This window comes from Pollachius pollachius (genome assembly GCF_949987615.1).
Source record: "Pollachius pollachius genome assembly, chromosome: 3".
In the NCBI taxonomy this organism is placed as follows: domain Eukaryota; kingdom Metazoa; phylum Chordata; class Actinopteri; order Gadiformes; family Gadidae; genus Pollachius; species Pollachius pollachius.
The window spans coordinates 17,653,135-17,678,703 of NC_136936.1; the positions used below are offsets into that span (position 1 = coordinate 17,653,135).

General features: G+C 45.6%; 1 protein-coding gene across 2 annotated transcripts in view; it reads left to right on the forward strand.

Annotated features, from left to right (window-relative positions):
- dscamb (Down syndrome cell adhesion molecule b) overlaps positions 1-25,569 on the forward strand; it is a 120,745-nt gene that overhangs the window by 79,556 nt on the left and 15,620 nt on the right. For both annotated transcript variants that reach the window (XM_079731823.1, XM_079731824.1), the window contains exons 9-26: positions 445-723; positions 874-993; positions 4,683-4,862; positions 13,800-13,996; positions 15,078-15,174; positions 15,508-15,636; positions 15,822-15,989; positions 16,449-16,519; positions 17,116-17,359; positions 18,076-18,222; positions 19,617-19,772; positions 20,152-20,285; positions 20,777-20,930; positions 21,391-21,508; positions 21,841-22,007; positions 22,674-22,772; positions 23,594-23,782; positions 24,456-24,746. In XM_079731823.1, the coding sequence (XP_079587949.1) occupies positions 445-723; positions 874-993; positions 4,683-4,862; positions 13,800-13,996; positions 15,078-15,174; positions 15,508-15,636; positions 15,822-15,989; positions 16,449-16,519; positions 17,116-17,359; positions 18,076-18,222; positions 19,617-19,772; positions 20,152-20,285; positions 20,777-20,930; positions 21,391-21,508; positions 21,841-22,007; positions 22,674-22,772; positions 23,594-23,782; positions 24,456-24,746 (2,940 nt within the window). The remainder of the gene's footprint in view (positions 1-444; positions 724-873; positions 994-4,682; positions 4,863-13,799; positions 13,997-15,077; positions 15,175-15,507; positions 15,637-15,821; positions 15,990-16,448; positions 16,520-17,115; positions 17,360-18,075; positions 18,223-19,616; positions 19,773-20,151; positions 20,286-20,776; positions 20,931-21,390; positions 21,509-21,840; positions 22,008-22,673; positions 22,773-23,593; positions 23,783-24,455; positions 24,747-25,569) is intronic.

Below are 25,569 nucleotides of genomic sequence, written 5' to 3' on the forward strand. Positions count from 1 at the left end.
CTCTCACTCTCTCTCTTTCTTCATAATTGATCTCTCTCTCAATCTCTCTCCCTCTCTTGTTCATCATTTCTCTCTCTCATCCTCATTTCTCCATCCATAACTTTACCCTCAGTCCCTGTCTCTCTGTCTGTCTATCTGTCGATCTGTCTGTCTGTCTGTCTGTCTGTCTGTCTGTCTGTCTGTCTGTCTCTCTCTCTCTCTCTCTCTCTCTGAGAGATTTTGACATGTTTAAGGGTGTTTGGGACAGTGAAGGTATCCTTTTTGTTTAGTTGATTGTGTTGTTGTTTGTGTCTGTATTTTGCTTTTGTTCAAATATGTAAATAAATAGGTTTTAAAACTCAAAACTCTCCCTCTCTCTCTCCCTCTCTCTCTCTCTCTCTCCCTCTCTCTCTCTCTCTCCCTCTCTCTCTCCCTCTCTCCCTCTCCCTCTCCGCCCCCCCCCAGTGCCCCCCTACATCCAGCCCTTTGAGTTCCAGCGCTTCACTATTGGCCAGCGGGTGTTCATCCCTTGCGTGGTGATGTCCGGCGACCAGCCCCTGGACATCACGTGGCAGAAGGACGGCCGGCCCATCCCCGTCAGCCTGGGCGTCACCGTGGACAACATCGACTTCACCAGCTCCCTGCGCATCTCCAACCTCACGCCCGACCACAACGGCAACTACACCTGCATCGCCCGCAACGAGGCAGCCGTGGTGGAGCACCAGAGCCAGCTGATCGTCAGAGGTGGGTGGCTGGGTGTGCAGAGCTAGGAGGTGGTCCGCTGGGGTGGTTTGAAAGCTATTGATTGACGATTTTATGGTGTGTGTGTGTGTGTGTGTGTGTGTGTGTGTGTGCACGCGCGTGTGTGTGTGTGTTTGTGTGTGAATGCTCCAGTTCCCCCACAGTTTGTGGTTCAGCCTGAAGACCAAGATGGGATCTACGGGAAGACGGTGACTCTGAACTGCTCCGCTGAAGGCTACCCCCGGCCCACCATCGTGTGGGAACACTCGAAAGGTACGCTGACGTTCAGACACCAGACACCTGAGACACATCCTTCATCCTCAACACGGAGAAACACACACGTATAGAAGGGCCGGATACGTGGGCATGTGTTTGGGCTACATCTACATTGTAGCACTAGGCTCACCATCACCATCACCATCACACACACACACACACACACACACACACACACACACACACACACACACACACACACATACACATACACACACACACACACACACACACACACACACACACACACACACACACACACACAGACACACATGTTCACTGCAACAATCACTCTTGGATTAGCCATTTGTGATGGCCGAGAGAGAGAGAGAGAGAGAGAGAGAGAGAGAGAGAGAGAGAGAGAGAGAGAGAGAGAGAGAGAGAGAGAGAGAGAGAGAGAGAGAGAGAGAGAGAGAGAGAGAGAGAGCGAGAGAGAGAGAGAGAGAGAGAGAGAGAGAGCCCAGGTGTTTGCTTCATCAGCCCTGGATCCAGAGATTAAGCCAACAGATTAACTTCCACAGTGGGGGAGGTGTGTCTGTGCATGTGTGTGTGTGTGTGTGTGTATGTAGAATGCATAGAAAAAAGACATGGGGGGGGGGGGGGGTATCGTCTGGCAATCGACAGTCGCCTGATCGATCCCCCCAGCAGCTCCTCTTGCCAAGCAGTGTGGAGGTGCCCTTGAACGAGAGACACTTAGCATCAAAGCGGTCATGACAAGCTTGGCGGCCCCTCGCCTGACACCCCCTTGGCCAATAGTGAGGAGCGCGTCACCGTGCAGACGAGAGGTATTCATTAGAAGTGCTCCGGATGCTGCTAGTGGCTACACCCACTCAAACCGTGGGCTGCTATGCAAATGGATGGCATATGTAATTGTAGTCCCCTGTAGTGTGTGTGTGTGTGTGTGTGTGTGTGTGTATCCAGCATGTGCGTGTGTAACCAGCATGTGTGTGTGTGCTTGGGTGCATGAAGGGGTGTGTGTATGTGTCTGGGTGTGTGTGTGTGTGCGTGTATGCAGGGCTGTTTGAGTGTGTGAATGTGTGTGTGTATCCAGCATGTGCGTGTGTAACCAGCATGTGTGTGTGTGTGGGTGTGTGTGTGTGTGTGTGTGTGCGTGCACACAAGTCTAACAGCCATCCGTGTTCACGTGTGCACATTCCGAATGTTCCAGACTTTGTACACAGTCCCTTGAAAGGGGCCTGTCACTGCGTGGCAGTGTGGTGGGCGCGTGTGTGTTTTGTGGTTTGACTGGTCTGTCTCCCCCTGCCTTATTATATACGGCAGACATATCCCGGGCGCCTCTCCGCTGCTCTACAGCTGTGTGTCGCCGTGCCGGGGACCGTCACTCTGTATCGTTAGCAGAACCCCCCCCCCCCCAGAACCTCCACCCACATGTTCTCACACGCAGCACTTACACAGACACGGCTACAATGCTAACTGTTGGAAAAAAAACTCCTGTAAAAAGGATCTCAAATGTCATATTAAGCCGCGGTGTCTCGCGGACACCGTGGATTTGTAGCAGGCGGGCGTACTCGCAGGTAGATGAGTGTCTCCCCAGGCTACGGCGCTAATACTAACAGCCGAGCTGGTGCCAGGTGAGAGATGCGACGGGAGGAAAAGGTCAAGCGCTATTAGCATAACGACAAGCTCTGTTTGAGTATGCTAAATCCATAATGTAGGAACATGCACACACTCTCTCTCGCTCCCTAGCTCTGTCGCTCTCTTTCTCTCTCTCTCTCTCTCTCTTGTCCTCTTTCTCTCACACGCTCTCTCTCTCTCTCTCTCCCTCCCTATCTCTCTCCCTGTCTCTCTCTATTTCTCTCTCTCTCTATGGGACAAAGTCACCACTTGATCTCTCCACTGGCCCAGACTACTTGACTGCATTTTAATTAAAAAACTAAAAACCCACGGCTAACTAGCCTAATCTGTACATGCTAACGTTAAGTGTCTCTAGCCCTCATATTAATTGTGCATATATATCTGCTGCTCATTGGAAAAGAAGACAACTTTGATTATCCATTCGTTTACGCACATACACTCAAATATGTACACACGCACACATAGAATCACTTCAAGATATATTAATTAAAATGTTGGCATTTCTGGTAGTATTTGCAATATTACTATTGTAACAAGTCTAGTCTTGCTATCACTGATGCAAGAATGACGTTAGATGTTGCATACCAATAAAGAAGTATTTTGGCCTGTATAATGTTTTTAAGTTAGACAATGTAGTGGGCTAAACCCAGTTAGTGATTGTATTGCTCTGTAAAGCAGTGGATTACGATCAATATCGTGCAACACTATGGGCTGCTCTGAAGATGCTTGACCCAAGTATACAAACCCTGTGTTTTAAAAACATTTTTTTAATAGAGCCAAAACAAATCCAGCCAACCGATGTCTGGTGCACATTTAACAATGTAGTTTGAGGCTGTTTCTGCTGCTGTTTTATCCACTGATCAATTCATGTAGATTTGCACGTTGCTTGCAATCATAACAAGCGTAAATGCCTTGAAGTGCAAATCCAAAGAATTGGGTATAAGATATACAGACACACACTGACACACACAGACACACACACACACACACACACACACACACACACACACACACACACACAAACACACACACAGAGCCCATATGAGGGTGGAAGACCTTGTCTTACAACAGTAAACGGAACAGTGAATCTCATTTGACTGCACCCTATGTTCAAGGCCTGTGGCAATGCAAGGCCTTTTAGCTCTCTTTCTCTCTCTCTCTCTCTCTCTCTCTCTCTGGCTTGTTACACATGAGCATTGTGTCTGTTCTGATTGCATCACACCAGTTGCCTTGGCCTCAGCAGCAGCTGTTGGGCGCTTTAAGGATAAGGGTCTGGTGTTCAGAAACATGTTTACAATCCCCCCTTCCCTAAATCTGACAAGCTTTGTCATCAAACCCCTCTCATGCCCACAAGCAGACACAGGCACGTATACAGAGGCACACATGCATCCATCCACCCACTGGCATATCATAAAGCTAACTCAAGCATGCACATCTTCCTTATGCACACCCAAAAACACAAAACGCAGACACACACACACACACACACACACACACACACACACACACACACACACACACACACACACACACACACACACACACACACAAGTTTGGTTTTGGATTGCCCATCACACTCTTCATCTTCTCAGTTCAACATTGCGGATCAATACACACTTAATTATTCATATCCCTGCGTGTGTGTATGTGTGTGTGTGTGTTTGTTCATGTGCGTGTGTGTGTATTTGTGTGGGTGGTTGTGTGTGTGTCTGTGTGTGTGTGTGTGTGTGCGCACGTACGTGTGTGTGTGTGTGTGTGTGTATACACTACACACTACTCACGGGCAGCAGAATTGAAAACCTACTTTTTGTGTTTTAACTTTTCCCTTCTCCGCACCCCCCTCCCTTTCTCCCTACCCTGCTTTCTCTCTCTCTCTCTCTCTCTTGCTCTCTCTCTCTCTCTTGCTCTCTCTCTCTCGCTCTCTCTCGCTCTCTCTCTCGCTCTCTCTCTCTCTTGCTCTCTTGCTCTCTCTCTCTCTTGCTCTCTCTCTCTCTCTTTCTCTCGCTCTCTCTCTCGCTCTCTCTCTCTCTCTCTCTCTCTCTCTCTCTCTCTCTCTCTCTCTCTCTCTCTTTCTCTCTCTCTCTCCTCAGGAGCGGGGGTCCCCCAGTTCCAGCCCATCCTGCTGAACAGCGGCTCGCGGGTGCAGCTGCTGAGCAACGGCTCGCTGCTCATCAAGCACGTGCTGGAGGACGACGGGGGCTTCTACCTGTGCAAAGTCAGCAACGACGTGGGCGCCGACGTCAGCAAGTCCATGTACCTCACCGTGAAGAGTAAGCCACGTCGCCCCCCTCCTCCTCCTCCTCCTCCTCCTCTTCCTCCTCCTCCCTGTTAAAAAGCGACCTTGCTTCTTAAAGGGGATTACAAATGTAAAGACGTGTCTTCACAGTTAAACGCACACAAACACACAAACACACAATCTCTTTCTCTCTCTCTCTTGCTCTCTCCCTCTCTCTCTCTCTCTCTCTCTCCCTCTCAGACACAGTGTTTTTTTATGCTATGGGGGGTACAGCATTCAAACCATTACAAACCGTACCTTTATCATCATAATAAAGACAGAACATCAGTCTCTCATCACTGTGACTAGGTACTATGCATAACAGTGATAATACGACTACTACATGTTATACAATGCATTTATTATACGGATTACATTTATAATACCTATAATGGTATTATATATATAATACATTCACAATACATATAATGCATGTAATGCAATGTATGTATTATACATTAGAGATACATTAGGTTTGATTAAATTATTTTTGTCTATTTCTTGAAATTACCTTTTGGCTTCAGACTACAAAACGGAAAACGTTATTTTATGTTTATGGCAAGAAACATAACAGCGCTTCAGATATAATATACTATTTAAAAGAAATACATTATTATATTACATATATTGCATACAATTACATTCTGGTCGAATTAAGTAGCTTGAGAGAGAAGTCTTTATAAAAAATACATTATATAGTCTATATCTTATACCAACAATCCCAGATGCTGATATATAATCTAGGTCTTATGTCTGTTTGAGCTTTATGGATTTACTTAAGGGAGTTATGCACATGTTTATACCATGCACACTTGACACTGCTTTCAAAGCATACTTTTTTAATGCCTAGCAGGCATCACATGTATGCTTGTATTTTACTGATATGAGGGTTGCATTGTATGCATTGTGCACATGTGTGAATTCTCTATTGCTTAGTTTAAAAGTTTAGCATGGTCATCTGTCCGGCCAACACTCCTTTACATCTAGAACAGGTCCGGTGCCTCTGGTTTCATCCTCATCAGATAGACTTCAGATGCAAGTGGGTCTTTTTTCCCCTCCCCACGGCCCAAAGCAACTCTTATCCAGCCATAGCAGGATGAGCCCCCCATGGTGGGATGTTCTCGCTCTCTCTCCGTAAAATGCCAGACTCACTCCTCCACTGAGTAGTAAAGGGTGTACGCAAAACCAAAACCAACCGATGCCTTCTGTTTGTGTGCATGGGTTTATTGGCGGCTAACTTGGATCCACATTTGCATGGAATATTAACATGAGCAGATGTACATGTGAATTGATTGGCAATGTTTACTTCTACGCGCAACACATGCAAACACGATCATAATATGCCAAGAAGACGCCTCATTGATAAATTGACGAGAAATATTGTTGAGCCTCTGATTATTTTTGGCGCAGAAATATTATATAACACACTATATTGATTGCATGCATGCTTTTCTCAAAACTATTTCCCATTTTTCACACATTTCTCGGGGTTGTGCCTTGACACGGATGCTGTGTGAGGTTGACAGCACAGCAAACTTGTTGTAGCTGAAGAAGCCGAGAGCGGAGGTTAGCAGGCACACCATCGCTCGCTGCCGTTCTATTGGTGGGTTGGACTGGCTTTAGGACACGGTTGCTATGCAGCGAGTTGACCTATGGCAGCTCCAAACACCCCCCTTCAACTGGCTCACTGCCAACAGCAGGAGCTTCAATTCCTGTAAAATCACTTCTTACTTTCCTCATTAAAAGTCTTGTTTTCTCCTCCAGAGAGAATACAACGTACAAATATATATATATATATATATATATATATATATATATATATATATATATATCTATATTACAAATCAGGCAAGTTCATAAACAGTCCTTTTGCTCAATAAACTCAAGGCTAAGATGTACCTTGCACTCCCCTATCCACATAATAAATTGGTTATGTATTTTATTCTTTATATGCTTATACTGGACTCTGTTATGTTGGAGAGACTGGACTTCTTCAGGGTCTGAAAGGGCCAGACATAAAGTGGTTAGAGCAAGACAATGTCTATCAGTAATTCGATTGCCATACATCAGTTAGAATACAGTTACTACACTTGTTGTTGCGGTCACGTTACAAACCCCTCTCTCCCTGTATTTATTTTGCTGTTTTTTGTTGCTATCAACATTTACGTCCTTCTCTCTGCCTATCTTCCTCTGCTATCGTAGTGTTGTTGTTATTCTCCTTGCTTGTTGTGATGCCGTCATTGAGCCTGCTCCGAGAGAGGCTGCATTGAGCATGCTCCGACCTGGAGTGATTGTGCAGAAGCAAGGGCGTAGGAGTCACAGGCTGGGTGACTGGACCACACAACCAGCCACTTCTGTGCCTTAGCAGAAAAACAGGACAGGCGCTGTGTGTGTGCGTTTGTCTATATGGGTGTATGTTTGGGATTGTGTGTGTGTGTGTTTCTGTGTGTTTGTGTGTGTGTGTGTGTGTGTGCCACTATGTTTGGATACTGCAGGGGCTTATGTGCCCTGGGGAAGCCTGCTGTTTTGGCCTACTTTCCCTTGGTGTGTGTGTGTGTGTGTGTGCGTGCGTTGCATTTGTTTGTGCGTAAGAATGTGTGTGTGCTATGTATCTGTTTGTGTATGTTTGTTGGTTGAGAGACGATGAAACGGAGGTTGAAGTGTACCATGCTTATATTGCCATGGTTACAATCACACCGCTCTTCTCAAAGCTTACACAACCCTGGGATTCATGATGCATGCCCGGGTCTATATGTGTGTGTAAGTGCATGTTATTATGTGTGTATAACCTAACTAATCTGTTATGCTGTTCAAGCAATATTATGTTTTTTTATTTTCATATATAACTTTTTCGTCTTTTATCAGTCTTTAATTTGGTATCTTTTCATTCACAATCTAAACCCATCATCTGGAATTGACACACTGCTATTCTGTCTCCCCTCAGGGCTCTTACTTTAGTGTTACTTATGCAAGGATAACCAGTAGGCAACGTTTTCTTTCAACTCCTTCACGGTTGCTGCTGCTATCTCTGCGGCTAACGCGATAGAACAACCACGATACATTATTCATTATTTTCTTTGAGTGGGTGTTCGATGTCGGTGTGTATGAGATCTTCATAATGATATTTTGCTGATTTCTAAAGCAATCTCCTTAATTTCATTATTCTAGATAACTTATGTAGCAATATAATTACTCATCATGAATCTTCTTCCATTTCCTCAACAAATGGCCGGACCAATTTGACCATAATTAGACTGAATCCAAAGATAATCAAGAGATCATTCTTTGGTAGTAAATAGTTTCATGTTCATATTAAGTCTGGATCATCGGTTTCACATTTTAATTGAGTCCCCTAAGAGTAATCAAAATCAGAATTGGCTTTAATGCCAAGTAAGATTACCACATACAAGGAATCTATCTTGGTGTTTGGTGCATAACAGTAATAAACATGTTAAAGAAACATAAACATAACATAGAGAGAAATAAAGTTAAACCTCATTTACTGTAGGTCAGGAAAAATAATATCAAATCGAAACATTTACCATGAGGACCTAATGAAAGAGTTGTACATTTTGTACAGGAATTGCCAAAAGATGAACCATGCCATGTGCAGATGTCCACAGTGTGAAGTATACAATGTGTGCATTGTGCAGGACATTACATTACATTACGTAACGTGGTGCCAAGAGGGACTGGAGTTCATTCATCGATTCCCTCTATGACACACGGCCGCATCACTGCAATAATTACTACTAACAGGGGACAGCTGTGGGTTTCCTATGGCCCAGGGAGGCGTGTTCCATCGCTGGGACCTCCCCTGCTTCCTGTGTGTGCCAGTTGTGACACTAAGTCATAAGGTGCTGGCTCAGTCACTCACTTGTCACTCAGCGAAATATCAAATTTCACGCCTTTTAAGCTCTGACCTCTGGCAGCCAAGCACTCAAGATGCTTTTCTCGCAAAACTGTCCTAGCCCGCATGAGTGGGTTTGAGAAAGAGAGCGGGGAGATCCCATTATTGGCTGTTGCACTTCACAGCCAACACCTCCACCTCGACCCGCCTGCCTTCTAAGCCATTGTGTCCGGCGTCCGTGCATCTGTCCGTGTGTACGCGTGTGTTAGTTGTAGTTTGTGCGATCTTTAGAGTGTTGTGCTGGCTAGCATTTTGGGGTAAATTCTTGTGCATGTCAGGGTTGCGAAAGGGCTAGGTGAAGCTCTTGATTGCATTTCTGCTTCATTTCAATCCGTCAATACTTCAATTAGAATCTGGGCGGAGAACTCAGGGGAACAGCGATGCCTTAAATGGCCCCTTTTGCCTTATTTGCACTCTCTTGCACACACACACACACACTCGTACAATGCCTCTCCTGCACACACACACAGCTGTTCACATCCTTTTCACTTCTAAAACAGAGGGAAAACATTTCTTAATTTTCTATTTGTTTTTTTTTTACTCCCAAAAGTATTTAATTTTCTGGCAGCTTTGTCTCCATTTAGGATTTAAATCCCTTGTAACGACTTCCAAAGACGCAATGATTAGCTTTAACTGTACTTAATGCGCCAGTGTTTTGAGATTTTAGCTTTTTTATCTGTACAAAATCTCTATTCAAATAGAGAGTCGTCATTATACACTGTGATAAAACTCAATGACCTTATTATGGATTAAATTCCCTCTGTATGACCATCTATATGTGAATGTTACATACATTTGACAGAGATATGTCATTAAAGGGTTTATTTCAAAACACATTGCAGTTAGTTAAGAAGCCTCGTTAAAGCTGAAACACCGAAAAGCTTAGTAACACTTTAAACAGATTTTCAGTTTTTCTAAAAAGTCAACAATGAGCATATTCTTCTGTTTTCCCATGCCATGGGGTAGTCCATAAGATCTCCATGGCTAGATCACTCACAGAAGCTAGAGATAATTCAGTCTTGTGAAAGGTCAGAACTGTTGAACTGAAACCAGCAAGTGCTCCACAGAACTGGTAATTGTTCGTCAGAGAGAGGAGCATTTAGAGGGCACGAGTGCTTGTTGAAACCACGATGGCTTCATGAAGACATGGTTTAGCCCACTACTACTTAAACCTCGGAGGTGAGAGAGAAAGACAGAGAGAGAGAGAGACAGAGAGAGAGAGAGAGACAGAGAGAGAGAATGAGAGAGAGAGAGAGAGAGAGCGCGCATGGCAAGCTCTCTCTCTCTCTCTCTCTCACTCTCTCTCTCTTTCTCTCTCTCTCACACGTCTCTTACAATCCGGTCTCCTCCTCTTTTCCCTTAACACTCTGTATGTCTGTCCCTGTCCTTCTGCTTTCCTCTCTCGTCCATTCGCTCGCTATCTGTTTCACCCCCCTCTCCTTCGCCACGCTGCCCAACCACACTGCCGTGTTTTATGGTTAGGCCCTTTAATAATGCTTGATATTAAAAAATATACATCAACCCAGCCATTGCGGCCAATGAAAATTGATACTTAGCTACAGTTCCTTCTGTAAAAAAGCATAGCCTAGCCATTTCTTTGGCCTAGCTTTCTGTAGCCCAGCGTAGCCTAGCCTCCTGTAGCCTGGCATTTCATATTCAAATTCATAATAATAATCTGAATCGCTTATTACACACACACACACACGCACATATGCACACGCACACATGCACACACGGACGCAGCGCTAGCCGGTGGCGCATGGCCTTTCACCGGTGCTTTTGGTCCGGCTAATGATGATGTTCCCGTGCTACTCAGAGGTCTCTGATCTGGAGCGGAGGAAATCAGCCCTGCTAAGGAGCAATAACATTTGCACACCGGCGGGGGCTGAAGAGGCCCATATAATGAGACACTCACTTAGGATTCATGCTCGCCACGCCAAACCAACCAGCACACCGCTTCCCCCCCGCCCCCCTCTTTTAGTTTTTTTCCCCCTGTCGTTTTTTCTTTTCTTTTGTGCATTTAGGGCGCGCTTTTATTTTGTGAGGCAGTGAAAGGGTACAGTTGACAAGAGGGAGGGCAAACGGGTGCGTAGGGGGTGGAGGGGTGAATAACAGATGAGGTTCACTGCATGCATCAGGAGGAGCCCCCCCTCCCCCGTCTGGCATGTTTGAGAGGGGGGGGGGGGGGAGACAGACCACCCCCTCCCCCATAATTTCAGAAAGACGGCAACCCCCTACACCCCTGTCTCGGGGCCTTATGAACAAGGAATTGCACGGAGCTGGTTGTCTGGGTCCAGGTTTGGGTGTGTGTGTGTAAGTAGGTGACATTGTATCTTTAATGGACCAATGACTTGAGAGGTTCCTCTCATAGGGCGACTGGGTGTTGGTTGACTGCCAATAGCGGACGCTTGGAGAGAATGTTTTTAAATTTCTCCTTTCATACTATAATAATAATAGTGATAATATTTTCCTGTGTTAGTGTATTCACTGGTATGAAATGCGTTTCAAAACGGTTGAATACATACTAACATCGTTCAAGGTTAACGTTTCACTACTGTACCAAATCACTGTAAACAATCTGTTTTGCTTGTAAACCTTGTAGAGAGCTCTGCTAATGATTGCATTATTAGCAGAGTACAGGGAGATGATATTGTTACTCAACCTTTCACCATAATCTCATATGGCTTTTAGCTAAGTCTAGAATAAACCTTATATGACCTGTGTGATTATACAGGAATAGTTACTATGTTGACCCAAAAAGCTGTATATTTTATATTTTCAATCCATTTTGGTTGTGTGTGTGTGTGTGTGTGTGTGTGTGTGTGTCTTTGTCTGTGTGTCTGTGTCTGTGTGTGTGTGTGTGTGTGTGTGTGTATGTGTGTTTGTGTCAGAGAAAGAGAAAGAGAGAGAGAGAGAGAGAGAGAGAGAGAGAGAGAGAAACACACACACTCACACAGTAGAGCAGGTGAACTTGTCTGCCATGTATGAATAATCAAAGTGGTCTCTTGCTCATCATTAAATCATCGCCATCCTAGTGGGAGCCCAAGGGAGGGATGGGGAGAGAGACAGGGAGAGAGGGAGAGAGAGAGAGAGAGAGGGAGAGAGAGAGAGAGAGAGAGAGAGAGAGAGAGAGAGAGAGAGAGAGAGAGAGAGAGATCAGAGTCAATGCTGCAGGGGAACATTGTCTCTCTCTCTCTCCCTCTATCTCTCTCTTTTTTTATGTCTCTCTTTATCTCACCCCCTCTCTCCCTCCCAGACCATGTAGTGTGCCTGAGATGTGTCATGAGCACCTTGCTGCTCTATGCGCTCGCCCACTTAGCTCCTTGAGACAGATAGACAACACGCACATTCAAATACATATAGAGATGAACGTGAATACACACACATGCCCGGGAATCCATTGTCAGATTTACATGGACACTGTTATTCATGGACCTCTCTCTCTGACTACTACTATTCTCTACTCTGTTTTACACACACACACACACACACACACACACACACACACACACACACACACACACACACACACACACACACACACACACACACACACACACACACACACACACACATACATATCTCTGTTCCACTAGTGTCTGCCAAGTGGAGCTGCTGCTGTATTCATGACTAGGAGCATGACAACTTTGCAGCATATAGTCGACTCTTGACTGCTTACGCTAGGATTCTGGACCAAGCTCTAAGCAATCTTGTTGTTGCTGGAGATGTGTTTCTGCCCATGAAAAATGTGGATGTTTCTTAAACCAGAGTGAAATTATTGAAGTAATTTGTTGAAAATAATCACAAATTTTCTATTCATGTTTGCCACAAATCACAGAGTAGTCGGTCTGTCTGATGAATGGTGACCTTGTCTTTAAAGCAAGCGAAATGAAATGACATTCAAGAGAGCTTTTAAGGTTCTGAACCAGAATAGTCTTGTAAAGGTTGTCCGGTTTGAAACCCGCTCGTAGTGCTAATTGTCTTGTGCATTATTAACAGAATTTCTTACGCTCTTTCAAGGCCCCAAATTGACTCGCTTTTTATATATATATATTTATATATAGAGTTATTCACTATCAAAGAGCTGTGTCTCAACGTACTACTTAGCCTTGGAGCATTTTCTATGGCCAAATTCAGGAAAGCAACAACTTGGGATTGTTGCAGTTTTGACTGGAATTGAATATGTATTTATTCTTATTTATATATATTTTTTATATTTGGACATTTGGAGGTTTCTTTAGGTTTACTGCCTCTACTGAGTTCAATGGAAAGCATGCACGCACACACGCTCACACTCACGCACAGATACATCAGTCCTGCTATAAAAAACCACACATACACACAGTAGCAGCCCAGACCAGATCTGTTGCTAATGAGCATGGTGTGTGGTTACTATGCACAGCCAGACTGACTCCACACACACACACACACACACACACACACACACACACCAATGAGAGTTCAGCTTAGAGTCAGCGCTTTCTTCTTTTACTTCCACTACTATCACTACTTCTACTTCTCCTTCGTCTTCCTCCTCTCTTCCCCACCCCCTTCTCTGCCCCCTTGTCCGCCTCTGAACGCAACCCTCTTCTCACGACTCACAGGAGTAAAGCCGCGGGGGGGGGGGGGGGGGATTCACCTGCAGGCACCGCCATTCAAGTGTGGCAGTGGCAGTGGCAGCAGACTGGTATATTCCAGGAGGGCTTCACCCGGGCTCCCTGGGGAGCAGAATCCCACGCTGCACCGTCCCATAGTGAGAGGGAGGAGAGGAAGCTGCTGCTGTCGCTGCAGGGCTGGGGCATGCAGGGCTCACTGCTGGACTGATACCTGGTTTTAAATGAGATGATGTCTCGTGTGCGTGATATGGATCTACATTTTAAGGGATTTTGGTTGGGCAAAATGTCGACGCAAACACGCTGGCACGCATTGACTGAAAAGTCTGTGGATAAAACCAAACATCTTCTCAATGAAGATGGCGAAACGACAGGTGCGATCACATACATTATCACTTCTCCTCCCCAGTCCCGGCCATGATCACGTCGTACCCCAACACCACGCTGGCCACTCAGGGCGAGGAGAAGAAGATGAGCTGCACGGCGCACGGCGAGAAGCCCATCATGGTGCGCTGGGAGAAGGAGGAGCGCATCATCAACCCGGAGACCAGCCGCTACGTGGTCACCGTCAAGGAGGTGGCCGACGAGGTCATCTCCACCCTGGTGGTGGGTCATCCCGCTTCTCTCCGGCCTCGCTTTTAAGGCCGTCACGAGCGTTGCGTGTTCATTTGACGCCAAAGTTTTAAAGGGGTGATGTTATGTCAGCTATGTTTGCGTGGTTAGCCGTTTCAGGCCGTTTGATAATCGGCCTTTTCCTGTGTTTTAGAAGCATCACAGGTGTGAGCGTCCACCTGAGATTTAGTGACATCACTGGTGGAAGTGTCCACCTAGATGTATGATGGATAGATAAACAACATTTGTCCACTGAATAGGCTGGGTCTATCCACAATAGGCTGGATCTATCCAGCCTACTTTTAGGTGGTCGCTCCGACTTGTGTTGTCACAAAAACACAGGAAAAGGCTGATTTCCACACAGGAAAAGGCTAATCACATTCACATAGTATCAACCCTATGTTGATACTATGCCTGTGGCCATAGTATCAACCCTTTAATGCTAACACAACCTAGAATAGGAGGGTAGTATACAGGGCTACAGGCAGCCCCGTCCCAGAAATAAGCATTGATAAAGGGTGTTTGGTTCTCCTTTGGCAAACAGCCGGTTCGGGAAGCTTGGCGGCTAAAGCAAGTGCTGGTTTGCTAACCAGTTGGATTAGCACACGTTGTAACAACCCAGTTCAACTCTCGCCTGTGGTGGAATGCTACATGTCATTCACTCTTTCTTTCTGCACATTCTCCTCTCCAGTCCCATCAATGTGCTGTTGTTATAGACACAGAAGTCCACAGAAAATATCTAAAACAAGAGCCTGCATTGTGTGCCCCTGTTCGTCCAGCCTTGGAGAACATGCAAACATTCTGTTCTATTTTATGATCTGGGTTCAAATAGTCTGGCCTGTTGAGTGACCGCACCAAGACCGTTTTAGTTTATAAATCTGATTGAAGCAGCAATGTGACACAAATAACCATCTAGTGTCAGCGAGAGGATAATCATATTTTTAGTACTTCAGAATGATTTACTATCTTCATCAGCATCAGAAAGTATTGAGAAGAGGATGAACAATTGTATTTTTGAGTTTGATGGCTCATATCCCATAATGCCCTGCATGTGTGTTTCATGGTTTGTTTATAGATCATGCCTACAGTCCGTGAGGACTCCGGATTCTTCTCCTGCCATGCAATCAACTCCTTCGGGGAGGACCGGGGCATCATCCAGCTCACAGTGCAAGGTAAGGCCAGTCTCACAGCGCTGGTCCAGTATGAAGAGCCCCATGGTACCTGCCTCTGTAGTGGGCTGGTCTCTGGGTCTTGGTATTTGGGCAGGTACACACGTCCAGAGAGTCCTTCTGACGTCTTATATTCATTCTTGTGTTCATGGATTTAACATTGGATCAATGTCGTTGTTTATTCTGCCGCACAGTATGTGTTCCACCAATCTTGCACCTGGGAAATCACCCGATAGACATGATGACATCCTAATATGGCTGGATCTATCTCTCTCTCTCCCTCTCTGTGTCTATCACTCCTGCTCTCTCTCTCTCTCTCCCTCGCCCCTCATGCAGAACCACCGGACCCCCCTGAGGTGGAGATCCGAGAGGTCAGAGATCGGACCATCGCTCTTCGCTGGACCATGGGCTTTGACGGTAACAGCCCAATCACAGGATATGACATCGAGTGCAAGAACAAATCAGGTAAGCCAGGAAAAATCAAGCACCACTTTAAGTGCAATCAGCAAGAAGTAATGCAATGGGGCCTTTCTGTATGCGATTTGTATGTTCCAACACATGTTTACATATATTACTTCCTTTATCAAAAGACATGCATGTTATGCTACTAAGGTTAGGAAATCTGCTGATATAATGTATTTTCCTTCCAGCATCATGGCTATCAGCACAGGTAACCAAAGACGTGTCGCCCCAGCTTAACCAGGCCACCATCATCGACCTGCACCCTTCCTCCACCTACAACATCCGCATGGTTGCCAAGAACATCATCGGCAACAGTAACCCCAGCAACGAGCTGACCATCACCACAGACGAAGCAGGTCAGTCTGCAGTGAGACAGCAGAGGCAACCAACAACGTAAAAGTGCTATCATTCTCACATGGACAGTTCTGACTTCCTTTCTTCTTCTTTTTAATACTTCTGCATCTTCCAAAGAGTCAATGCAAGTATAGTCAAGTAGAGCAACTAGCTTTTTATTTATTTTTTCAAAGAATTAGACATTTATAATTTGAATTATTGTAAGTGCCCGCTGCAACATATTTGCGACACATTTGCACCATCTAGTGGTTCTAATGTGTGGTATTTTGTGGTGGAAGAACAAGTGAGGTTTTTTCTCCGCCGCTGTGCTGCTGACACATTAATTGTAGCTGATGTCAGTGAATACAGATGAGGGAAAATCTTTGAAAGGACTTTTACTTTGTCAAACAGGAAGTGACACCTCTTGAACATTGTCACCTTGTGGTACGTCAATAATGCTGAATGTCATGCTTGGTCTCCAGCCCCTGACGGCCCCCCACAGGACGTCCTTCTGGAGCCCACCTCCCCGCAGAGCATCAAAGTCAGCTGGAAGGTACGGTAGCCCACTGACATCATAACCATCCAGTGTGTGAGAGCAATAGGGCTGGTAGATGAATACCCACAATGCATCCAGGGGAGTTTTTGCTGCTGATACTGCACCCTATGGAGACCAAAGACTGGCGTTCTACTGTACGATCCTAAATCAACGTAGTTGTACCCTAGGATAATGAAAAATGTTCAGGGATGAAAAACGCTATGGCTGGTTCAAACCCCATAATGTCTCCCCACAATTATCGATTAACTACTAAACGGATGACCAAAACAACGTTATGATGATCCCCATGCTCCTATGCTTCCAAAATGGAGGCCTGCCATTGCATTTGAATGTTGAAATGTACAGCCCCATATCGTGTAGTCTTATACGCTAATATATTAAAACAACAATACCGATAATATGACATTGAGGGCAAGAACAAATCAGGTAAGCCAAGAATCCAGCACCACTTAATGTTCTATATAAATGCAGTCCATCTACCATTTATGTGACACAGTGCAGAGCATAAACAAGGAGCAATAAGTAATGCGATTAGGCCTTTCTTATATAAGTATAAATACTATACCTTTATTAAAAAACGACATGCTCTGCAGCCGCCGCCGAGACACCTGCAGAACGGTGTGATCCGGGGCTACCAGGTGGGCTACAGGGAGTACAGCCCCGGGGGCAACCACCAGTTCACCATCATCAGCATGGACACCACCGGGGACACCATGGAGAGCATCCTGCTAGACAACCTCAAGAAGTTCACCCAGTACAGTGTGGTGGTGCAGGCGGCCAACCGGGCCGGCACGGGGCCCTCCTCCCAGCAGGTGGTCACCAAGACCCTGGAGGACGGTGAGGACGTGGGTTTTTAAGTTTAAAGAGGTGTTGTATCGGTTTGTGACCACTAGAGGGCGGATGAGAGTCCAGACCAACCGCGGGAAGAAAACAGTGACATGGACGGGATTCTTCATTTCCATGAGGCAATATTACTACACTTAACGAAGATGTTCACCACGGTGCAGCAGGGTTTGATATCCATGCTTACATCAGTGGGGACATTGTGGATTGTGTTAAATAACATCAGGCTGGTGGCACTGTGTGAGTGGGACAATGTGGCCCGATGTTTTGGAATATGATTTGTGTAATACTTGATTGAATCTAGTACAATGTGTGAAGAAAGTAATTTCGGTGATAAGAAAAACATCCTCTGGGCATCGGACAAATGACATTAGACCAAGAAAATCCAAAAACGCTATACTTACTATGTCCATTAGATGGTAGTGTTGTTGTATAGAATTCATGAGCACAAATAAAGACCTGCCTATAGTCGATTGTACCGTTTCTGGTTCCGTTAGCAAGTCCCCATTTGTTTCTTCAAATACCCGAATATACCCTTATTTATTGAGAGATTAGTTTTTTATAAATGTTTCTTAGGCTACATACATTGTATTTATACGAATAGCCTTACAACACGTAGCCTATCCATACTCCCCACTCTATTCCCCTCAGTATCTTCAAGGCACCATCAAAACAATGGCTGTGTGTATGTGCACCTGTTCTCCCGGCAGTGCCCTCCCGGCCCCCCGAGAACGTGCTGGCCGTGGCCAAGTCCCCCGAGGTCATCTCCCTGTCCTGGATGACCCTTCCCCGGGAGGCCCTCAACGGCAACCTGCAGGGCTACCGGGTCATCTACTGGGCCAACCTGCCAGATGGAGGTACAGTGAACACACACACGCACACACACCACCACACACACACACCACACACACACACACACACACACACACACACACACACCCACCACCACCACACACACACACACACACACACACACACACACACACACATAGAGACATAAGTATAGACACGTGCACCGACATGCATGCACGGACACACACAACCGTACAGACACACACAAGCACGCACATGCACACACACACACACACAAACACATATGTACACACAAACACACACACACCCACACATGTATACACATACACACAAACACACACACACACACAAATACATATGTACACACACACTTATACACGAACACAGTCTTATGTTTTAAACAACACATTTGTTATACTGAACCATCACCATAATTTACTCAAGAATGGATGCTTGAGCTCCATTTGTTAGTGCTTGGTTGGTTATCCCCATATTATCCACTAGGGGGCACTGCAGGACCAAGGCTCAGTGGGTACCAGCCCTGCAGCCCCGTAGCTCTCTGGACTGTGGTTCACTTTATTGCATTCTGGTAATGCATGACTTGGTAAAATACATATCCAATTTCTGAAGGAAAAACCCCAGAGCCAATAATGCACATTTAATCAGAAATGACCAACACCATGTTCTTCTGAAAGGGTTCACTTAATATAGGAAACCATTTTCGTTTGCTTTACCAGTATTGCATTTGTACACAAACACACACACCACAAACACACACACACACACACACACACACACACACACACACACACACAAACCGTATCATATACAACATCATATCCATTATCGTGTATAGTGATTGGTTGCTATTTTTATCTGTTGCATCAACAGATCCATATCGCTGAAAAACCTTTACGATTTTGGAGACACAATTTCAACAATATGTTTGATTTGAATTCAGTCTATGTCTCTCTTTCTCTATGGGTTGTCCCCCATAGGCCCCATAGGATTGATTCAACCTCCATCTACATCATCCATAATTCACCAGGCAATAACTCTGCACGGGAGGCCCAATGCTGAGTGTCACACTGGTGAGCCAGATAGTCAAGGACAGAGAGGGACACATGAGCAGAGGAGCAAAGGGAAAGGAGAGAGGAATATTGGAGAGGGGAGGAGATATATGAGCCCAGCTAACTAGGGGGAGTGAGACATGCACTGTTAACAGCCTCAGTACATCCTCAGTAATAAATAAAGGCAATTATCATGACAAAGAGGTCGCTATTATGTATTAAACTTTTGTTTGTGTTGAAACAGGTTACAGGAGACATGGTCTCTGTTGAAATGAAACACAAATTGAACTGATGGCTATATACAAATTGACAATTGTATGTATTTGATTGTATGAATACAATACCCTTGTCCCTCTCCCCCGCCTCAGAGCTGGGCGAGATCCGTAACGTGACCACGGCCCAGCCCTCTCTGGAGCTGGACTACCTGGAGAAGTACACCAACTACAGCATCCAGGTGCTGGCCTTCACCCGGGCTGGGGACGGGGTCCGCAGCGAGCAGATCTACGTCCGCACCAAAGAGGACGGTAAGATCTGAATGCCTTCATGCAGTGAGATCACTCATGGACTCGACGCATGACATGATTTTGACCCAGAGAACATGTATCACAACAAATCGTAGAAATATGTTCGGAAAGATAGGTCAACGGGTCATCTGGTGGGACGGCCAATCTGCCAGCTGATCTAGCTGACTAGATTCAACTCACACAATACAAAGCTGACAATCAATATGTTATCATTTTGGATACAATCCATACAATTATCATACAAGAAGGTCAAAATAGCACAATGTGTGGAGTCCATTATACCACAGAGGGCAAAAGCCTAAAATGCATCCACACCGACTGATTGATTGATTGATTGATTGGTTGATTGATTGATTGATTGATTGATTGATACCTATAGTTCCTGGACCCCCTGCCGGGGTGAAGGCCGCTGCCTCCACCAGCTCCGTGGTGTTCGTGTCCTGGCTCCCGCCGCTGAAGCTCAACGGCATCATCAGGAAGTACATCGTGTTCTGCTCAAACCTCCACCCCATGGTGCGTACAGCTCTCTGAACCCCGGGTGTTACAGCTCTCTGAGCCCCGGGTGTTACAGCTCTCTGAATCCCAGGTGTTACAGCTCTCTGAACCCCGGGTGTTACACCTCTCTGAGCCCCAGGGTTACACCTCTCTGAGCCCCAGGGTTACACCTCTCTGAACCCCAGCTGTGGCCATCACTGCTGGATAAGGAGACGGGGTTTGTCATTAAGATCTAGTGCTGGCTCAGGAGCACTTTGATGGTAGTGGAGCACCTTCAAAAAGATTGAGATTGGAGATTGTGTTGAGATTCTTGTACAGTTCAATGGAGACGTAAACATCTTCAGAGCAACCCATGCAGAAGGTCCATACTGCACATGGTTGCTCTTTTTATGGAGATGTTGAAAAAGCTTCAGATTAGACGGTGCGTTCAAAATCAGTGTGATGATTTGACGATGTGTTTTCTTCACATCTTCATTTGTTAACCCCACGTATCGTGTGTGCCTCCCTAGGTGATGAGCGAGTTTGAGGCCGCTCCGGACGTCTATTTCTACAGAATCCCTAACCTGGCCCGCAACAGGCAGTACAGCATTTGGGTGGTGGCGGTGACCGCTGCCGGCCACGGCAACAACAGCGAGAAGATCACCGTGGAGCCCCTGGCCAAAGGTAATCCTTCTTTTACTTATTGCATTTCAGTTTCCCTTTGGAAGTAATATGGTTACATGACAAATGGTGTCCTCACAAATGCATGCCTTGGTAAAACGTATTCCCCAACGGGTCTGTGTGACTATATGACCTGTCACATCGTGACAAAGTCTTTTGGACTTGTGGGTTTATAACTGATGTGATTATAACGGAAATGTAGATTTCTCTGTGGGGGAGGACTGATGGCTAAATCCCCCGTGGCCTCAATGTGTGTGCTTGTGTGTGTGTGTGTGTGTGTGTGTGTGTGTGTGTGTGTGTCTGTGTGTGTGTGTGTGTGTGTGTGTGTGTGTGTGTGTGTGTGTGTGTGTGTGGGTGGGTGGGTGGGTGGGTGTGTGGGTGGGTGGGTGGGTGTATTGATGTGTACATATGAACATGTCTGCATGCTTCATGTATGTTTATATACCACTGGGATGCCCCTCAGCTCCGGCCCGCATCCTGACCTTCAACGGTACAGTGACCACACCCTGGATGAAGGATATCGTCCTCCCCTGTAAGGCCGTGGGAGACCCCCCTCCCACCATCAAGTGGCTCAAGGGAAAGTAAGGAAGCGAGCGGTTCCCTACGTTACAGTGTGATATCTTCACTGTGTGTTTAATTCATCACCATGGAACATGGGATATTTATTCATGGAATAAATTTAAAAAATATGTGGTAGTTTAATTTGTAGTTTGCTATGGTTTCTCTCTTCCTCCCTCCAAGTTTTAGATCTGTGTGTTGGGAGTTAAAATGGACTGTAAACCTCTGGGAACACAGCTTTTATGTAAATCTGCAAGGAATACAGATTCTTCGTGTATCCTTGTTTGTGTTTGCTTGTGTTTGCTTGTTTGAGTCCAGTGAAGTCATATTTCTTTCTCTTGTCTTCTTCGTCCAGCACGAACGGGACACCTAGTCCTGTCCTGGTGGATGGACGCAGGAGCGTCCATGGCAACGGTAGCTTCATCATTCGCACTGTGAAAGCTGAGGATTCTGGGAACTACAGCTGTGTGGCCAGCAACAATTGGGGCTCAGATGAAATCACGCTTAACCTGCAGGTTCAAGGTAGGATGAGCTGACGTCACGAGACGCTTTGCTAAGTCTTACAGCTGGGGAGTTTAATTGAGCCGGTTCATGTGATTGGACTAGTAGTCAGTTCCGACCGCCACACACTCTCAAATTCTGATAGTCACCACTGCCGTCTTTCATGAGTCCCATTGGATCATTTATAAGTAATTACAGTAACAATAATTCTAACAATACACATTTCTAATTTAATGAATACCTTGATATAAACTCAGTAGTACACAATTTATATTTTCTTAGTTAATAAATCTTCAATATCAATATAGGTATGCATAGATTGTTCTTAGACTCACCTGGAAGTCATGTAAAAGTGTAAACAAAAGTGTCTGCTAAATTTCTGAATGAATATGGATGTAAAGACAGTAAAAACACAGTTCCCTTGCCATACAAGATCGCTATTAGAAGTACAATTGTGCAATGGTACCATCGAAAGTGGATAAGAAAGTTTAATTAATTAGAATACCTGCATGTGACACATGATCTTGTAATAATCTATTAGTTTGGATTCAAGAAAAAGATGTGTCTTAAAGACAATACTGTTAAGAATCTCCAAGAACAAAGAAGAAGTTTTGAAAGCTATGCTGAATATCTTCCTAAGTAATTGGCGACCGGTAATCTCACAAAGTCATAAACTCCTCTCCACAGTCCCCCCTGACCAGCCACGCCTTACTGTTACCAAGACAACCACTACATCCATCACGCTGTCTTGGATACCGGGGGACAATGGAGGGAGCTCCATTAGAGGTTAGTATGACACAAGCACACACACACTAACACACAGAATTACACAGATTGTTGGATTCTCTAACAACCCTCCGATCCACTTTTGTCATTAATGACAATCTGACCTCATGTCAAACACTAGCGTTTAATCCAAATTCCCGGTGTTATTTCGTTGTCCCGTGTGACCGTTCAGGGCTTTCCTCTGATACAACTTGGAAAAGTGGCCGGTTGGCAGGATTAAAAAGTAACGGTGACGATTAGATGTGTTAGAGCGGAAGATTAAAGTGCTCCATCTTCGAGGGGGAACCAATCACAGCGGCACAATCAAAGATGCGCTGGCGATTTATCCTTGTAGCTAATCGCCGGTCACAAGGCGTGTTCTCCCTCCCGGAGTAGCAGCTGAGGGCCATTCCCACTTCCCTCCCCGGTGGAGGGGACACTGTTGGAGTCAGGCATCATCCATCACTGGACATGAGCTTCACCAGATGCAAACTTTGAATTGCTGTTTTGTTTCAAAGTTCATGAATGTAATCTCACTCGATAGGATATAAAGACTTCCAAGTGCATTAGTGAAGCAGTTTTACATACGCTTATGCTATAAATGATGTATACTTACATCATCATATCAGCCCTACTAACCCTACATCTTTCAGTTGAATGATATTGTTACATTTTGGACTTGGAAAATTAAAATGTGTACTTTTTATGTATCATTCAGTATCTGCATGATCGCTCTCTTTCTCTCACCCTCACTCTTCTCCCACTCTCGCTATCATTTTCTCTCTCCACTTCTCTCTGACCTTTATCCCTTGACCTCTGACTTTTACCCCTGACCCTTGCAGGTTACATCCTGCAGTACTCTGAGGACAACAGTGAGCAGTGGGGCAGCTTTCCCATCAGCCCCAGCGAACGTTCGTACCGCCTTGAGAACCTAAAGTGTGGCACCTGGTACAAGTTCACGCTCACAGCCCAGAATGCCGTGGGGCCGGGGCGGATCAGTGAGATCATCGAGGCCAAGACTCATGGGAAGGGTAATGAACGCCAAACCCTCTCCAATGTTATTCAGACGACACACTACTCCTCAGCACAGCATCCACTCTCCTCGTAGATTCATTAATGCTTAATCTCACCGGAAGGATTAAAGTCTAATTCTAAGGTTGCTTAGAAGGATGAGTCCTAAAGCTATTAAAATTGGGGATCCTATGGTTCAACACACTTTGAAGTAATCATATCTGTTCTTTGGATCAATAGGCTTAATTCCATAATTGACATACATTCTAAAGCATTCAGAAAACATGTCTATTACATTTTAGTTGAATGGCTATTATTTGAGTTAATTGTGGGAAATGGCCAAGCAATCCGTCTGCCATTATTTAACTGTCAGATTATCATTTGCGTATGCAGTTTACTTGTCTGCTTCTCTATGTCAAGTTTAGACTGCTATTGGCTCATAACTAACCAATCAGGGCATCTCTTCCCTGATTGGTTCAGGGATGCCTTCTGGCTTGTCAATCAAAAATGTGTGAAATGCAAAATTACTCAATGATGGAGAAACCTAGGGAGGAAGGGAGAAGAGGGGAAGATGTGTCTTATGGGGTATTTTATCTTCAGAAACTCAGTCTTTTCTGCTCCCTCTCGTTACATCATTCAAAACGCGTGATTCCTCTGCTGGTGCCCGACCTCCCATCTCCCTTCTCCCACCAGAACCCCAGTTTGCCAAAGAACACGAGCTCTTCACCAGCATCAACTCCACCAGGGTCCGGCTCAACCTGATTGGCTGGAACAACGGCGGCTGCCCAATCACGTCCTTCATCCTGGAGTACCGCGCGGTGGACTCGGCCACGTGGACCACGGCGCAGCGCACCTCGCTCACCAAGAGCTACATCCTGTACGACCTGCTGGAGGCCACCTGGTACGAACTGCAGATGAAGGTCACCAACAGTGCCGGCTCGGCCGAGAAGAGGATCACCTTCGCCACGCTCAACCCAGACGGAAGTAAGGCTCCGTCCGATTGGCCGATGCCCCTGCTCCAGTCATACGGGAGGGAGGGGTCGGGGGAATGGGAGGGGGAAAAGTGATTACTCAGTCATAGGAGGATGTCAAGCCCATTCCGAGCTGTTTCTCTTAACTTTTTCACCATTTTATAATAAGCATAATAACCTCTGGAGGCTTGGTTGTTTTTAGTATTTTTGTATACAATGTATTTTGGTCAAGAAGCATATTTTTGTTATTTTTGGTCAAGAAGTACCAAGTCTGATGATGGAAGGCTCTCCTTTAGGGAGAACAGGGGATGGTTTCATGGTAGTTTGACCATGGACACAAGCAGAAAGCATCTGTACGACTTTAAACCCTTTTGGGGTCGTATGGAACTCTGCTTCCAATATTCAGGCAATGATTTGTACCCAGCAATATTGAGGGGAAGACTTTATCAGCAAAAAATCCTCCCCTTACTTCTCCTCTATTTAATGTTCGCTGCAAGGAATAACAATTCTCCAAGAGTCTGTCAGTGTGCACTGACAGTGTTCGGAGGCATGGTGTGTGTGTGCATAGCGTGTGAAGACGTCTCCCAGCGAGGCAGGGCGTTTATTTACTGCGGGGACCGGTGCGGTTTCTCTGAGGGATCGTCTGGGGCCCCTGGAGGGGAACGGCAAGGCTCTGATGTAGTACAGCGTGCTCTATTCAGTCTCTTCCGGAAGATTTGTACCACTTGAGGGCTATGTGCTCCAGCGGGGACGTCTGTGTACATTTTGTACTCAAATGAGTGTGCGTGTGTGTGTGTGTGTGTGTGCGCTTGTGCGTGTGTGTGTGTCCGTGCCCG